Genomic DNA, 16,026 nt, shown 5'->3' with positions numbered 1-16,026 from the left:
GTGTCCAAGGGCCGAGGCCCCACTGTCCCACAGGCGTTTAGCTGCAGAGGAGGGGGGGGCGCCGTGGGGACCGCCTCCCTGCACCGACTGCCACTTCCGAGTTCAGACCCGCCCGGGCCTCCGGCTGTTCGCCCACCGCCCCCCACACTTGCGGCCTCCACTCCACTCAGAGCGCGCCTCCCGCCGGCCCCCGCCCCAGGCACCGTCCGTTAACCTTCTGTTCTCATTCCAGAACCGGGCCAGAGCATGCCTTTCGCCCCCGAGTGCACGCATGCTTGCCCCTCACCGCGTCTGAGACTAATCCTGTCTATTTTCTTTCCTTCCCCCATGTCACTTCGGTCACACCCCGCATTAACACACCACCCTTTAAGGAGTGCTTTCCGAGTAGCCGCCCCGACCACCCCCAGCAGACCTACCACAGTAAGGGGCTGTTCAGTATCCCCGAAGTAGCCGAGGACGGGGAGCAGCTCCGGTCCTCGCACAAGCAGGGCTTAGGGTGCTCCGCCAGGGCCAGGGCCCGCGCCCGCAGCGGGGACGAGGCCCCCCCGGCGTCCTGGCTCCCGGCAAAACCCAGGGGCCCCGGGGTCGGCCCCTACGCCGAGGACTTCGTGCCGGAAGACAGAGGCTGCCGGTTCGGCCGCTCGGCCAGCAGGAGCCCGGACAGTGGCCTGGACTGTGGGAGCGACGAGGAGGAGCTGCACTTCAGCTTCTGGAACACGGCCAAGTGCAGCCCAGGCCCCGGGCACTGTCGCTGTAGGAGGAGCCTGAGGCCTCTGCTGGCCCGGCGACGGACGCTGACCCGGCAGAGCAGCATCGAGGAGGACTTTGGGGAGCAAGCAGTCCCCGGTGACGCCCTCAGGAGCGATGGCGCCCCCCCAGGCCCAGAGAGAGCCACCCCCAGGAGGTCTGGCTGGGAGGAGCCCCTGGCTCACCAAGGCTCGCGGGATGTCTGCAAGAAAAGCGTAAAACTGCCCGACAGTAGGGCCACTGGCCGCCAGGCACAGCCGCGTCCCGGGCCCGCAGAAGGCCCCTTGGTGTGTGAAGTACGCTTCCTGCTCACGTCCGCTTGCCAGGCCAATCCGTTTCCATTGTCTCCCCCGGTCGATTTATTTTGGTAACCATCCCTGGGGAGCCCCTCTGCTGGCTGGCTTTGGTTTCCATGCATTTTGATTTCCGTCCCATTGCTTCCTGATCTTTGCCCACGCTGACGATCCCTTTACTTTGCTGTCGAATACTGACCCCCTCCCCCACCCCCACCCCACAGAATCAGCGATGATTATGGCTGCTTTAATTCAAGGGCAACTGAATCTAAATTTTAATTAAGGGTTAGCTGAACTGTGATTATCCAAAAGTTTGGCAACACTTTTTTTTTTTTTTTTTTTTTCCAAAACGAACCCCAGGGACCTGTTGGTGACCACCACCAGTAGTCTTTACTGATGGTTTTGGTGTTTGGTTGGTGTTGTGTTTTGGTCTTTATCCATAACTGGGGGGAAAAAAAAAGAGCAGTTATCGAAGAGATCCATTTCTATATATTGTTTCCAAAGTGGTTTTGTTTTTGTTTTGTTTCCTTCCCCTTTCTTGCCTGTGTCCAGTTTTCAGAATGGGTTTTCCATCATCTGCTGTAGACGCACCCCCTGCCTTGTGTTCCAGGCTTGCAAGTGGGCTGTGGAGAGTAGGGGCTCATTCAAGGCTTCGTTCATGTCTATATTGTGCCCTCTTTTCAGCACATCTGCTCCTGTCACGCTGAACTTTTCCATGAAAACAAGGGCGAGACGCGGCCGGGCGCCAGGCCTCCGGTCTGAGCCCGTGCAGTCGCGGTGTGTCCACCAGAGGGCGCCGATCCGTACCCCGCTGAGTCACCTGCCACCTGCAGCCCCCCACTACCTGCCCCTGCTTGTCACAAGCCGCCTAATTCCTGGGACTCCCTCACCACCGTTCATGCCCCGTGTCCCTGAGAACTTCCTGACTCAAATTACTTCCCAGTGAGCTGGAGGTTTCGCTGTGACTCTCTCGTATGATTCTGACCTTTAGTGCAAATTAGGAGTGAACCCGTCCATAAAGGAGAACCATCCGAGTCAGCCCTGAAAATTGATTGGCGCCTTCGGATTAGGGCCAGGACGTTGCCGTGAGTTTCACAGCCGATAATGCGCAGAAACTTCTGTCTTTGAGTTTTTGGTAACCTCACGTACAGCGCGGTCCAGGCGGGATGTTTGGAAATGCAGTCATCTCCCCGCCTCCGTGATCGCTGCCGGCGGTGGGCGGTTCTGGGACCAGGCAAGGGTCGTGGGTGGTCAGAGGTGCCAGAGGCATCAGGTGCCTGTGTCGGCCCCTCTCGCTTTGGTTCCAAGATTCCGGCTTCCGCAGCAGTAGCCACAGGAAACAGTGCCTCCCGAGGAGTCCCCTCTTGCCCCCACCCCCGTGAGTGTGTCGCAAAGGGACTCTGGTCTGGAAGACGGGGCGCCTGGGGTGAGCAACTTGTTTCTCTTCCAGGTTATTCAGCTAACCTTTCAGTTAAAAGCTAAGTTTAGTTGCCTTTAGAGCTTCCGCTTCTAAGTTGACTTGATTTGGCTGACTTAGTTCTTGTGTCCCCCAAGGCTGGCAAGACTTATGACTCCGTTGTTTTGTCTTTAGATTTTAGGAAACCCGGTGTCTGCAGGACGGGCCGACAGGGCGGACCACGCGGGCCGGAGGTTCTCCCACGGCAGTGCTGGCCCTCAGAGGTCGCGGCCAGTGATGGTCCCATGCATCGGTTAGTGGGCCTGGTTGACACCTTTCTCCTTCTTCCGAGCACAGAGCACATGGCTGCTTAGTCCTTGATCTAAACACTTTTAAAACCTTATGAGAAATAGCATTTCAACCACACGCAGAAAACTCTCCATTGCTTATGGCAAAAAGAAGGCAGAAAGCACAGGATCGATAAAACCAAGTACCATATTGGCTTCTTAGGTCTGTCTTCTCCCTGCCGATCTTTATTTATGTTTTCCCGGAGCGGCCGGACGGCACGAGCCCCGGAGAGATCGCAGTGCACTGCCTCCCACGTCCCTGCTCGTGCTCGCGGGACGTGCGCGTGGTCAGAGCGGCACGGGAGCGGGGATGGCGGCCAATCTCCAAACACAGAAATAAGCCCCGAGTGACGGAGAGTTGTCCGCGTGCACAACACGCTTTGGCAGCCGGGACCCAAAGTGACAGAAACGCCAGGAGGCCCAAATGTGTCCTCGGAGCATGTGCCGCCCTCCCCCATCCGGTCACCTCCCTGCTCGCGAGTCCCCGTCTGGCACCCCATGTCCGTTCTTTCCATTCCTTTTTGGGATTGAGCCAGTCTTGCTGACATCCGTCATCTTTGTCCCTGTGACCGACCCGCTGGGCCAGGGGGACGTGGTGGGCGGTCGGATGGGAAGATGTCTGCCAGGGTCATCAGCCCAAATAAACCAGCCTTTCGTGAAAACGCACGCACACGTGGGAAACAGAGCAGGCGGGACTGGGGACGGGTAGAAGAGAATGAGACCCCTTGACCTGGCAATTCAGGGCTCCGGGAGACAAGTTAGGGGCCTCTAGACGCCCGCACACACGGCTCTAATCGCAGCCAAACCGCTGACGTTTGCTAGACTGTCCTTTCTGTCACAGCAGCTGGAAAGACAGACAGACGTGGTAACACAAAACATCCTCTAAGTGTCGTCCTCCTTCTGGACTTCTCTTCCTTGTAAAGTCCAGACAACAGGGAAAAAAACGTTTCCCCTTCCACCTTCACAGCCTTAGGATGTTTTTATTTATTGGCGACAATTTCACGGGATAGGGTCTCTTCCGTTAACTGGAAAATAAGCGGATCCGCAGTCTGACTTGGAAGACGCTGGTCTCTCCCGTAATCTGTGCGTCATCCCCCGTATCCGTTTCCGAGCCCAGCGGGGTTCTCCTGGCGTGTGAGCGGCTTGTGGGGGACTGACGGGCCGTCTGTGGAAACGAGGCAGGCCTGGGCCAGACGCACGCCCAGACTTTGCTCTCCTCTGCGGTTGTTCTGGGTGTCCGGGTCTTCACTGGGCTGTGACTGGATGCATGGAGAGCACGGCGAGGCTTGTCACGGAGCCGCTGCTGTTCCCGGGGTGGGAGCGTTAGTGTTGTGGGTGCTGGGGTGGGGTGTCCTCTGGCCCCGGTCCCCTGGGAGAGGGAGGGAACGTCTGCCCGTGGCCGTGGACTGCCGGGGAGGGGGGGCGCACAGGGGAAACACAGGGGGGGCGCACAGGGGAAACTCGCTGGTCCGAGTCGGGCCAGCGGACGCTCACCCCGGGATGGGCCTTTGAGTGGCTGTGTCTTACGGTAAAGGATTGAAAGGGCTGCACGCGTGTCTCGATCTCAGTAAGACTCTAGTGACGTTAGTGGAAAGAGTAACGCTAACATTTTAACGAAGACAAAAGCTCTTGATGACCTAACTCAAAAAAGCGCTGCATAAATTTGTGACTTATTGCTTTAATTGTACCTGACTTCTTACCGTGTAGCAATGCAAGAAACCACGTAAAGGCACGATGGGTGTCATGCACGCGGTACGTTCACACACACACAGAAACGCCTAGTATATTCTCAAAGGACAGAAGTGTCGTGCACTCGGAAGCTGCCAGTGACCCTCGGGAGCTAGTGGTCAGTGACACGCCAGAAGACTTTCCCCCAGGTCCTCTTCCGTTTTTCTTGTGCAAATATCAGTTGTCATTTTAGGGGTCTGCTCTACTCCAGAAGCATCTGTGGTCTTTTCCAGGGGACCCTAAGTCTACAGACCGTACGTTTCCCCAATACATTTTTAAGAAGCAATGCACTCACGATTGAATTAAAATACCGTACCTTTTCGTATTCTCTGGGTTTTCCAAAATGAAGGAAACAGCACCCCTCCTGATGTAAAAAGACAAGAGTTGGGGAGCTACAGCTGTAGTGTCGATCTCACAGTCAGCGTGAGGGGGGCCTCAGGACACGGATCGGTGACTCCACGGGTGGATTTCCCTGGGCCCGGCTTCTGGCTTTCTCCTGTTTGGTGTTTGTATTTACCCGTGTACCCGGAGGGTGCCCCTTCCCCTGGCGAGGATCCCGTTCTAGGAGTCTGTGGCCTCTCCAGGTTTTCCCGTTTCCTCGGCTGTCCCGGCTGCCGAGCTCCCAGAACGAGGAAACGCAGCACATTCTCTCTGTGTGCAGAGGAACAATTGAAAATGAATATATGAAGCTTGGCCCTTTAGAACAGAGATGCCTTTTCCACGGGTTTCCTGGCGAGGAGAAAATGAAACGGCATGAAGTATGTTTAACGCACGACTCCCTCTTTCCCTGCACAAATGACCGCGGACGTTACCGGTGAAGGCTGCTGGTCTCAGGCAGGGAGGGCCGGCTCTCACCCGTATAAGACGGTGCTTGTTGGCACGGCACGGCTGGACTCAGGAGGCCTGTCCGGGCGCATGGTGTGCAGACCCTTTCTCCCTCCTGAAGAGACCCCCCTGAACCCGCCAGGGTGACCCGGGGTCATAGCCTCAGGACAGAGGGGGAGGAGTGCCCACACCAGGTCAGACCAGGGCTGGAGGGGAGTTCCTCCTCCTCGGGCCGGACCCCCGGCCGCTCCCTGCGGTCTCTGGGGAGGCCAGGGCCGTGGCCACGTTCCACGTGGACACAGTCCTTCTCTGCAAGAAGAGGCAGTGAAGCCCCCCTCCTGCCCACACTCCCACCCCCTGCCCCACCAGAAAGAGCCCGTGGGGCAGGTGGGCAGTTCTGCCGTCGTCTCCCCCCGTTTCAGGAGACTCCGGCTGGAGCCTTCGCTGGGACCCAGCCTCGGATGTCTGCCCTGGCCGCCGTGCCTCGGGCAGTGTGGCCACCGTCAGGGTCCCTGAGCCGGGCCAGCTGCCGAGGGTGTGCGGGCCAGTGCAGACCGCAGGGGTGGCTCGAGACCCTCAAGGACGATGGCCGTCGTGGCCAGCCTCCGCCTAGGAGCGGACCTAGTCCCCGGCCCTCGCGCTGTCTGGCCATCGGAGACGGCTGAGAACCCCTAGGAGTGAGTCTGCCTTCCCGGCCGTTCTCCGTTGTCCGCCCAGGGCAGGGCGCTGCTGGCTGTGCTGTCGCGGGCACCGGGCCCCTTCTGCGCACCAGCCACCTGCCCGGAGTAGAAGCCGGCCGCCTTCGTGCTGCTGACGGTTTTCTCCGCCTCCCCCCTACACGTGCTCACCCGAGACCCCAGAGGCCACAGGGTGGCTTATGTAGCTTCCCACGATTTCAGTTAGGTAACGTTGAAAAGTAGGGGGAAATGCATGAGATCTTTCCATTGACCATAAACAAAATAAAAACTTAGGACACGAATGACGCCCCCCCATTGACAAGCTTTGTTCCCTGGCAGAAGAGAAATCACTGAACTTCTAGATTATCTAGGCATCCTTAAAGGGTCCCCAATTTAAATAACGTCAACAGTGCACTGCATTTTAAAAGTCCACTTTTTCGGCTGCTAAAGTGCTTTTTATTTATTTTTCAACTATTTTTTTTTTTTTTTTCTTTCTGGTGAAGGAAACCGAGTGGCTTGGTTCTTCACTTGGTCTCCTGTCTTTTCTGCGTCCCTGTGGCGTCCTCCCGTCGGGGTCCTGGTCGCCGGGGGCCTGGCTGGCTGTGTGAGCCGCCTATGCTCTGCCTCGGTGGCGGTTCCCATTCGCTTCCCGCTGCTGTGGGAGTGTGGCCCGTGGGAGCAGGGCAGTGTCATCTGCCAGCGAATTCTCTGTCCCGCTACGATGACGTATACAGCGACACCGACGATGATGTCTGATACACGAGAACATAATAGGATTTCAAAGAATAATTTTTAGCAGCTGGATGATAGGGGAGTTTTGTGAAGAGTGCATTTGTGGCTGCTGAAATATTTAATTTTTTTAACGTTTTATTCATTTTTGAGAGACAGAGACCGAGCACGAGTGGGGGAGGGGCAGAGAGAGAGGGAGACGCAGAATCGGGAGCAGGCTGCACGCTCCGAGCCCTCAGCACAGAGCCCGACGTGGGGCTCGAGCTCAGGAACCGGGAGATCGTGACCCGAGCCGAAGTCGGCGCTTCACCGACTGAGCCCCCCGGGCGCCCCTCTGCTGAAATATTTAGAGCTGAGCGGACAGCTCAGCGGATGACCCCAGACGCACACACGAATGTGTCTCGGTCACGGGAGGAAGGCGCCGACCTCGCCTGCTGTGGACACGGGTGGCGCTCTGCATGGCGGTGGACGGCCTGTCCGTCCCCACTGACCCCTCGCTTGGGTCTGCGGCTGGTGAGGCCGCCCAGCGTCACCCACCTGTCACGGACTCACGCGGGGCGGGCCTTCATACTGGTGCTTGACGACAGCGATTTGCCACTCAGACCCACTGGTGTCGGTCCACACGTTAACCGCAGACTTCTTTTAAAAGACGAGTTCTGGTGTCTCAGCCATCCTTGTTCCCTGAGCCATATTTCGTATTAACGGCACACATTTCTGAGTCAGTGAGGGGCGGGGGGGGGGGGGGGGGGGGCATGGCGGGCGGGAATCACCTAGCATTCTGTCTTTGTCCCCACCTGCTCCCAGATGAATACAGTGAGCGAGACCACCTTTCTCCAGACTTCTACGAAGAGTCGGAAACAGACCCTGGTACAGAAGAGCTCCCAGCCCGAATCTTTGTGGCTCTTTTTGACTATGACCCCCTCACCATGTCCCCAAATCCGGATGCTGCAGAAGAAGAGCTTCCTTTTAAAGAAGGACAGATCATCAAGGTGGGGGCTTGGCTGGGGCCACCGGGCTGGTGGGGCACGTGGGGGAAGGGGGGGACAGATCATCAAAGTGGGGGCTCAGCTGGGGGCCACTGGGTTGGTGGGGCACCCAGGGGGACAGATCCTCAAGGTGGGGGCTCGGCCGGGGGCCGCTGGGCTGGTGGGGCACCTGGGGGGACAGATCCTCAAGGTGGGGGCTCGGCCGGGGGCCGCTGGGCTGGTGGGGCACCTGGGGGGACAGATCCTCAAGGTGGGGGCTTGGCTGGGGGCCGCTGGGCTGGTGGGGCACCTGGGGGGACAGATCCTCAAGGTGGGGGCTCGGCCGGGGGCCGCTGGGCTGGTGGGGCACCTGGGGGGACAGATCCTCAAGGTGGGGGCTTGGCTGGGGGCCGCTGGGCTGGTGGGGCACCTGGGGGGACAGATCCTCAAAGTGGGGGCTCAGCTGGGGGCCGCTGGGTTGGTGGGGCACCCGGGGGGACAGATCCTCAAGGTGGGGGCTCGGCCGGGGGCCGCTGGGCTGGTGGGGCACGTGGGGGGACAGATCATCAAGTTGGGGGCTTGGCTGGGGGCTGCAGGGCTGGTGGGGGCACCCGAGGAAGGGGGGAGCGGTCTCACCATACCTTAGCTCCTTAGTTCGTCCCAATGGCTGGCTTTTTTTCTGTTGCATTAAATATCCAGCTGGCTGAGCAGCAGAGAGGAGGGACGTCGTGAGTCTGAAGTAGGAGCTGGAGAGAGAGCCTGGTGCTCAGTGGCAGAGGGAAACAGGGAGCCCTTGAGCCCTAAGTTTTCAGGTTCCCCAGAGGGCACGCCAAGTTGCATTTGAACGTGGTTATGATACGTGTCCAGTAAGACACGCCCTTAAAGCGTGGTGCTGTGACCCCAGAGAGTGATGAACAGCTCTGGGTTAGATGAGATTCCTAACTTCTGGAATCCTGACACGCCACACCGTCTGGCGGAGGAAGCCACTTGCTGTGGGCGGGGACACCGCCGTGTGGGGTCTAGACGTCCTCTCCGCGGGTGGGGTCATCGCACACGGCTTTCGCTGTGTGAGTTCAGATACGCAGGCCGTGCACAGAGTGGAGCCAGAGCCCCGACTTGTGGCCCCACCGCCACCAGCTGATGGGGAGAGCAGCGTCGTCCAAACCCTGGGGCAGAAACTCGGGGGCCGAGGGCAGGAGCGCAGCTGTGCAGGGCGCGCGTGGGTGACTGCGGTCTCGTTCCTTCGAGCGTGTTCTGACGACGTGCCGGCAGGGCTGAGGCGCTTGTGAACCCACGGTCCTGCCGCCTTGGCCTTTCACACCGGCTCCAGGTGTATGGGGACAAAGACGCCGACGGCTTTTACCGGGGGGAGACCTGTGCCCGGCTCGGCCTTATTCCCTGCAACATGGTCTCGGAGATCCAAGCCGACGACGAGGATATGATGGACCAGCTTCTGAGGCAAGGGTTCCTTCCTCTGAACACGCCTGTGGAGAAAATAGGTAAGAGACCGGCCCCTGTTCACCTGCGCCTCCCCCCACCCCCGCCCCCTACCCCCCGCCCGGCGGTCCGTAGCCACGCCACGGGCTCACGGGCGCCCAAGGCGTGTGGGCAGGGTCCAGTCTGTGCCGTTTAAACATCACGGGGGAGGGGTGCCTGGGTGGCTCAGTGGGTTGAGGGTCCGACTTCGGCTCAGGTCACGATCTCACAGTTCGTGAGTTCAGGCCCCATGTCGGGCTCTGTGCCGACAGGTGGGAGCCTGGAGCCTGCTTGGGATTCCGTGTCTCCCTCTCTCTCCGACCCTCCCCTGCTCACCCTCATCTCTCTCTCTCTCTCTCTTTCTCTTGAAAATAAACATTAAAAATCAAATGAACGTCCCAAGGGAATCCGAAAGTTAACCATCCACTTTTTGGGGCAAAATCCACTCTACAAACCAGGTCATAACAGTCCTACACGCTTTATGGGCGTACGTGCTCGACATATCCCTGCAGACACAGAAGATGTTCTAATGGAAGATGAAGTGTAGCCTTGCTTACTTAAAGTCTGTCCCGTCTAGAAAACAGACTACCGCTCTGAGGGTGTCTTTGACTGGATGTTGTGTCCCCCCTAAAATTTTAAGTTATGACGTAAACCCCACGGCGATGGTGACTGGGGGGAGCTGAGGTCACGATCGTGCAGCCGTCGGAGGGGCATTCCTGCCCTCTGAAAGACGCCCCGCAGACGTCCCTTGCCTCGTCCACCCTGTGAGGACAGGGCGAGAAGATGCCATCTGTGAGCCAGGACGCGGGTCCTCACCAGACCCCGAGTCTGCCGGCGCCTTGCTCTTGGACGTCCAGCCTCCAGAGCCGTGAGAAGTGACCGTGTTTTGTCCCGGCAGCGCGGACGGACTGAGACGTCGGTGACGTGCCTCGAACATTAGCCCGTCGGTGGTGAAGTCCCAGAGGCTGATGAGGTCTTGCCACGCTCTTCCTTGCTTCTCCAGAAGCCATCAAGGGTTTGCACCTGTAACGTGGACCCGATGACCCCGCCTATCACGAACCAGTCCGCGAGCACCCGTGAACACACAGCAGACTATTTTCAGTGACTCTAAGCAACATTATGTGTGTGATCTGTGATCTTGCCCACGTGCAGGAAAAATCCACTCGTTAGAAGCACCTTTGCTTTTTCTAAATAGGAGACAGATCCGTTGGATGCCATTCGTGTTTAAGGTTTTAATACTTCAAAACATAAGGTGAACTTAGCTCGAAATGAGATTTCAGAGACAAAACTGAACGACTCAAAGAATACGCATATTTTTAAGGACAGTCACAAAACCACATCAAACGCGTTTCAGTCTCTTTGGTGTGAACGAACGCACCATTTGAGGTTAGAACCCACATCTGATAGTCGAGGCCTCCTGTGAATGTGCTGCCCGGGTCAAGTCCACGAGGCTGAAGCCGTCTGAGTACACGCTGCCTCTGTCCCCGGAGCCACGTGCCCGGTTCAGAGGGGGAGCGGGCTCTGTATGCCGCGGACCGGAAAGCCAACAAGCGCTCTGCCAGAAACCAGCTCGATCCATGTGATCGGTTAGGTTAAATGTCTGTTTTATTCTGTTTTCCCAAACATGACTTTTGAAGGAACCAGACTGAGATACTAGTGTGTTTCTAGCACCAGGAACTATCTAGTTGCTACGGACTGAGTACGCCCCTCCCGCGGCTGGGGCTGGACGACGGTGTCCGCCTCTCAGTCCCTTTTGGACACCACGCGTGGGGAGACAGGAGGGAACGGTGCACGGACCGGAAAAGAAGACATTCAACGTTTTCTACTCACAGGTGACCTAAAATCTAGAAAATCTCAAAGGATCCCGTAAATTAACTAGTGAGTTTATTAGCAAGGTCACTGGATACAAAAGCAGTTGTCTTTCCAAATGTTAGCAGTGAAAAATTTGAAATGGAAATTTAAGAAGTAATACTGTTTACGGTAACGCAACAGAGACACGAAAGGGGGAGGGGTGAGTCTAACGAGATGGGTGTGGGATCTGTGTGCTAAAGATCCCCAAGTGCATGGAGGCGCCGTGTTCCCGGACTTGGGGTGGCGAGACGTCCCGCATCCCCAGACTGTCCTATGGATGCAGCACAACCCCAGTCGACGTCTGGGCAGGGATTTGTTTGGAATCGATACGCTAAGCCAAAAACGTGTATGAAAAGGCAAAGGAACTACCGTTGCCCAAGCAGATTTAAAAGAAGAGTGGACATTAACGGGATTGTAAGACCATACAGGGAGACGAATCCAGATGGTGGAATCGGAGGACACAGAGGCACACACGTCAATGGAACGGAACAGAGTCCACAAAACGGACCAACACATAACACCGTCCACGGATTCGCATCCACGGTCAAGAGGCTGTTCAATGGGAAAGGACAGTCTTTTCCATAACAGGTGCTGGATTCGGTGGGGAAATGAAGCTCGGGCCATACTCCCACCAAACCAGAAGACTTAACTTAAAACTGAACACGGTCTCAAATGTAAAAACTAAGACCGTGAAAGTTCTAGAAGAAAACATGGAAAAACTTGGTGGTGGTCAGGCGGCACTGTCTTTGATGTGACACTAAAACCATGCCACGGAAGAGGAAAATTCTGATGTTGGACTTCATGGAAATCGAGTCATTCTGGGCTGAGAAAGACACCGTGAAGAGAAGGAAGAGAGAGGCCACAGGCTGGGGGAAAAGATTTGCATGTGACCCAGCTGAAGGGGGACTTGAATTCAGAGGACACATGAGAAGCTTTCAGAACCCAACAACGAGAAAACAAATGACCAATAACAATGGGGACAAAAGATTGAAGAGATCTGGGGGGCTCAGTCGGTTAAGTGTCCAACTTTTGGTTTCGGCTCAGGTCACGGTCTCACAGTCTGTGAGCTCGAGCCCCGCGTCGAGCTCTGAGCTGACAGCTCGGAGCCTGGAGCCTGCTTCGGATTCTGTGTCCCCCCCCACCCCCACCCCTCCCCACCCCCCCGTCTCTCTCTGCCCCTCCTCTGCTCACTCTCTGTCCTGGTTTCTCCCAAAATAAATGAAGAAAAAAGATCGAAGAGATCCTTCACCAAGGAGGACACATGGAAGCAAGCACGAGGAAGGATGCTTCACGTGATCAGTGAAATGCAAATTAAAGGCATGGCAGGGAGCCAAGACTCACCCACGGGCACAGCCACGGGGGCACACCATGCGTAGGAGGGATATGGAGCCAGCACACCGTCCGCCGGAGGTGAACCCGCCTGGGGCATCTCCGCAGTCAGATGTGCAGGTCCTTCCGAGGCTAGACACACTTCCGGCACAGTCCCCCCACTCCCCTGCTGAGTGCTCACCCCCCAGGAATAGGACTTCCCCCTCAAATCCTGCACAGGGTGTTCACAGGGGGCTTGCCCGGGCACCACCGATAGCGGGACACTCAGGTGCCTTTCCCCTGGTAGGCGGATCGGGTAACTGCTGCGTCCCACACGGGGGCTGCCCCTCGCGCGGGAGAGTAGGACTGCTGATGCACGCGGTCACACGAGTGGGTCTCAGGTGCGCTGTCCCCGTGAAAGAAGCCACTTTCTAAAAAAACTATATCTGGGATGATTCCACTCAAATGCTATTCTGGAAAGGTAAAAGTCTCGGGACAGAAAGCAGACCGGTGGTTACCTGGGGCTGGAGGTGGCATCAGAGAAGCATCCGGCAATTTTGGGGGCTGACAGAACTGTCCACCTTGATTGCTGCCAGCCGTGGTCATAGGACCGTGTGAGCTCCTCGAAGCTTACCCAGCATATGCCGGAAAGGGTGAATTTCACTGTTACCGCTACCTGCAGGAATTCATACTTGCAACTTGCCCTGGAAAACTAACAAGCCCGGGAGTGGTCTAATTGATCCCTGGAATAACTCTCCTCTCTGATTCAAGGAAGCAAGTGCACAGGCCCTACAACGGTGCCCTGCTTTCTCTAAATGAAGCAGTGCCTCTTGGGCAGGAGCCGAGGTGCGGGTGATCTCTGGATCTTTGCACAGCCGGGCCCTGTGCCGGCTGAAAACCACTGACAGGGCACAGAACCAACTTTAGGTGCTTGCAGAATACCTGCCTTCCATGGTTTTCATTTGTACGAATTCCAGAAACCAATTCTAGGCGCAGAGTGGCTGTGTTTGGAAGAAATGCACAAATGCCAACTTCCTCCAGGAGCAATGTTCTGAATCGTTTAGATTTATTATTCCGGAGAATCCCTGCTTCACCTGTCTCCCGGCCTGATGGACATGCCAGGGAAAGGAAAGTGTCCTTGGCACTGTGTGTGTGTATGTTGGGGGTTGGGGGTGGGAGGGCTGTGCCCGAGCAGAGATACTAGAACATGCAGCCCAGGGCGACCGGCCCCCCTTGAGAGGGGGCGGGTCTGGTCCCAGCGGCCAAGTGCAGCCTGCTGTGCTGCTTGGGGCAAGGGAGGGGGCACCTCTCCTCTTGAAATAACCACATGACGGCTTTCTTCTTGTGTGTAAACAGAGAGAAGCCGAAGAGGCGGCCGGCACCCGGGGGCGACTCGGAGGGTGGTGGCCCTGTATGACTACGACCCCAGGGAAAGCTCACCGAACATCGACGTCGAGGTACCCGGAGCGGGGTTTCACTGCCGTGCTGCCCCGGGAAACCGGGATCTGGCCTCCCGCCATCGCTGGAACCGTCCACAGGGGGCACTACCAGAGCGGTGAATGGTGTTAGGGAGCCAGGAGGGAGGAGACAGAGCAGCACAGCAGGTGCCGACCAAGGTCGCTGCTGTGGCCGGGAGGTCCCCATCCGGGATGCTCCGGGCAGAGCAGCTGTGATCCTGGTCTGCTGGGGGTGGCCCCGGAGGGTCGTCTTGACGAGGGAAATAAAGCCCGAGGGAAAGCAGAGCAGTACGCCCCCCACCCCCGCCCTGACACGCAAGAAGCCGAGGGACAGGCCCGGTGTCCTCTCTGCACGTGGCCTGGGCCGGCGTGGCCACGAAGCACCGAGACTCGGAAGGGGACCCGCCCCCAGCTCGTGGTGCAGACGTGGAGCGCGACTGACTCACCAGGCACTTCCGTGCAGATCGATTCGTGTGCCTGGTGACGCTTAGACGCGCGCCTCCCTCCCTCGTTTCCAGGTCCGGAGATAAAACTGCATTCACGTGCTCCTGTTTTCTCACGCCCTCCACCACTGCCTGGCACTGAGCGGAGTGGCATTTAAGAACTGAGTCAAGATTGTTTTGGCGCTCGGTGGGGGGGGGGGGGGGGCGGTAATTTATGTAACGGTCCCCAGTCTGCAGAGAACGTCTCCCTGGAGATCAGGGTTTTTCCAGTTAACTATTTGACTACTTTCAAAGAACGGCGACCGGGGGAGCCCAGCAGCGGTCTTGAGTTGTGGCCCCGGACCCAGCGCCGGGGCGCTTTTCGTTTCGGGGGGGCCTCACGTTGAGCTGTGCTTACAGGCGCTCGGCGGCCTCCTGCCTTTCTTCCCCGACGACTGAGGGAGTGGCTCCTCACCAAAATAATGAGAAGAAAGAAGCCAGTAGGGCAGTCGTGAAGAACCTGGAAGAAACAAAAACCCTCCTGGTTTGTGCGGGAAAATGGCACTAGCTTGATGTTTGTCTCTACAGGCGGAGCTGACGTTCTGCACGGGAGACATTATTACCGTGTTCGGTGAAATCGATGAAGATGGCTTCTATTACGTAAGTTTCCGGAGCCCCCGGGAAGCACCGCCTCGCGATCGATACTTTCGCCCCTGACTTGGGTGCGCTCTGTGTGCTCGGCTCCCCGAGAGGCCCGCCTGCCCCGTGTCCCTTCCGCGGGGTCCCGTCTAATGCAGAAAGGCCGCGCTGTGTGCCGCACCGCCCCTTCCCCTCTGTGAGGGGTCGTTCCCACGCGTGTAAGCCGTAAACACAGCACATGGATTCACGGTCTTTGTCTTTTAAAGTGTATTTATTTTGAGAGAGAGAAAGAGGGAGCAGCGGGGAGGGGCAGAGGGAGAATCCCAAGCAGGCTCCGCACTCCCGGCACAGAGCCCGATGCGGGGCTTGAACCCACGAACCGTGAGCTCGTGACCTGAGCTGAAGCAAGAGTTGGACGCTCAACCGACTGAGCCGCCCAGGCGCCCTCCCACATTCTTGTAATTAAGATTTTCTTCCATCCAGACACATACCAAACAAGTTAGCTTTCTGATTATTTGTAAGGTAACAAATGTGTTTTCATACGGGAGAAGAAAGAAACACGAATGAGCAAAGTTAATGATTTCACACCGACAGAATGTAGAACTCCTCCCCGACCGTCCTCTGGGCTGATGGCTGTTGGCAGTGTTGGCCCGGGCTCTGGGTCTCCGCCCAGTCGCCTTGGGGGCCCGGCCTCCCCCCTTGGTGCTCCTGGGGGTATGGCTCCTGGCATTTGCTGAGGAGAAGAGTTTTATTACGGTTACTTTATTAAGAATGCCCACCGATAGGCTGATCTTAGTGTTTCTGCACTGGGTGCCTCCTGTGAGAGCCGCCCTCCGAGCCCAAGGGGCCGCCATGGAGCTGGCAGGACTGCGGGGGGCCTGGTGCAGTGGTGGCTTGGGGACAGGACGCCCATCTTGCACCAGCCTCCCCACCACCCCCTTTTATTTTATTAAAATAGTTGGGAAACCATCAAGTCCTTTGTGAGGCAGGTTTCTCTTTGAGTCCAACGAGTTCACGGCTTCGGGCACGTGGGACTCAAGGGTCCTCACTTCGTGCGGGTCCTGATTAGTGAGGCCTCTCACGCTTTGTCCCGTTTCTCCTGGGTGAGACTGTCAAGGGTCTGTGAGTGGGACAATGCCGGGCTTCCTGTCCTGCAGGTGGTTGAA

The 16,026-nt window shown here is 57.4% G+C and overlaps 1 protein-coding gene and 1 long non-coding RNA gene across 19 annotated transcripts in view; one reads left to right on the top strand and one right to left on the bottom strand.

Annotated features, from left to right (window-relative positions):
* Positions 1 to 16,026, top strand: part of RIMBP2 (RIMS binding protein 2) — a 221,268-nt gene that overhangs the window by 199,795 nt on the left and 5,447 nt on the right. For 14 of the 18 annotated variants that reach the window (XM_058691506.1, XM_058691504.1, XM_058691505.1 and 11 more), the window contains 5 exons: positions 2,632 to 2,749; positions 7,547 to 7,731; positions 9,038 to 9,206; positions 13,699 to 13,799; positions 14,810 to 14,881. In XM_058691506.1, the coding sequence (XP_058547489.1) occupies positions 2,632 to 2,749; positions 7,547 to 7,731; positions 9,038 to 9,206; positions 13,699 to 13,799; positions 14,810 to 14,881 (645 nt within the window). Of the gene's footprint in view, positions 1 to 371; positions 1,035 to 2,631; positions 2,750 to 7,546; positions 7,732 to 8,979; positions 9,207 to 13,698; positions 13,800 to 14,809; positions 14,882 to 16,026 lie in introns of those variants that run through there. The other 4 variants (XM_058691516.1, XM_058691502.1, XM_058691503.1 and 1 more) reach the window with 4 other exon arrangements.
* On the bottom strand, positions 6,462 to 9,039 carry LOC131489508 (uncharacterized). Its single transcript, XR_009250610.1, has 3 exons — positions 8,349 to 9,039; positions 7,280 to 7,423; positions 6,462 to 6,765 (listed from the first exon to the last, which is right to left on the bottom strand). It is a non-coding gene; the product is annotated as an uncharacterized LOC131489508 (long non-coding RNA).

The sequence above is a fragment of the Neofelis nebulosa genome, chromosome 11 (assembly GCF_028018385.1).
Source record: "Neofelis nebulosa isolate mNeoNeb1 chromosome 11, mNeoNeb1.pri, whole genome shotgun sequence".
NCBI classification, from domain to species: domain Eukaryota; kingdom Metazoa; phylum Chordata; class Mammalia; order Carnivora; family Felidae; genus Neofelis; species Neofelis nebulosa.
This window is presented reverse-complemented; position numbering and strand designations above follow the sequence as displayed.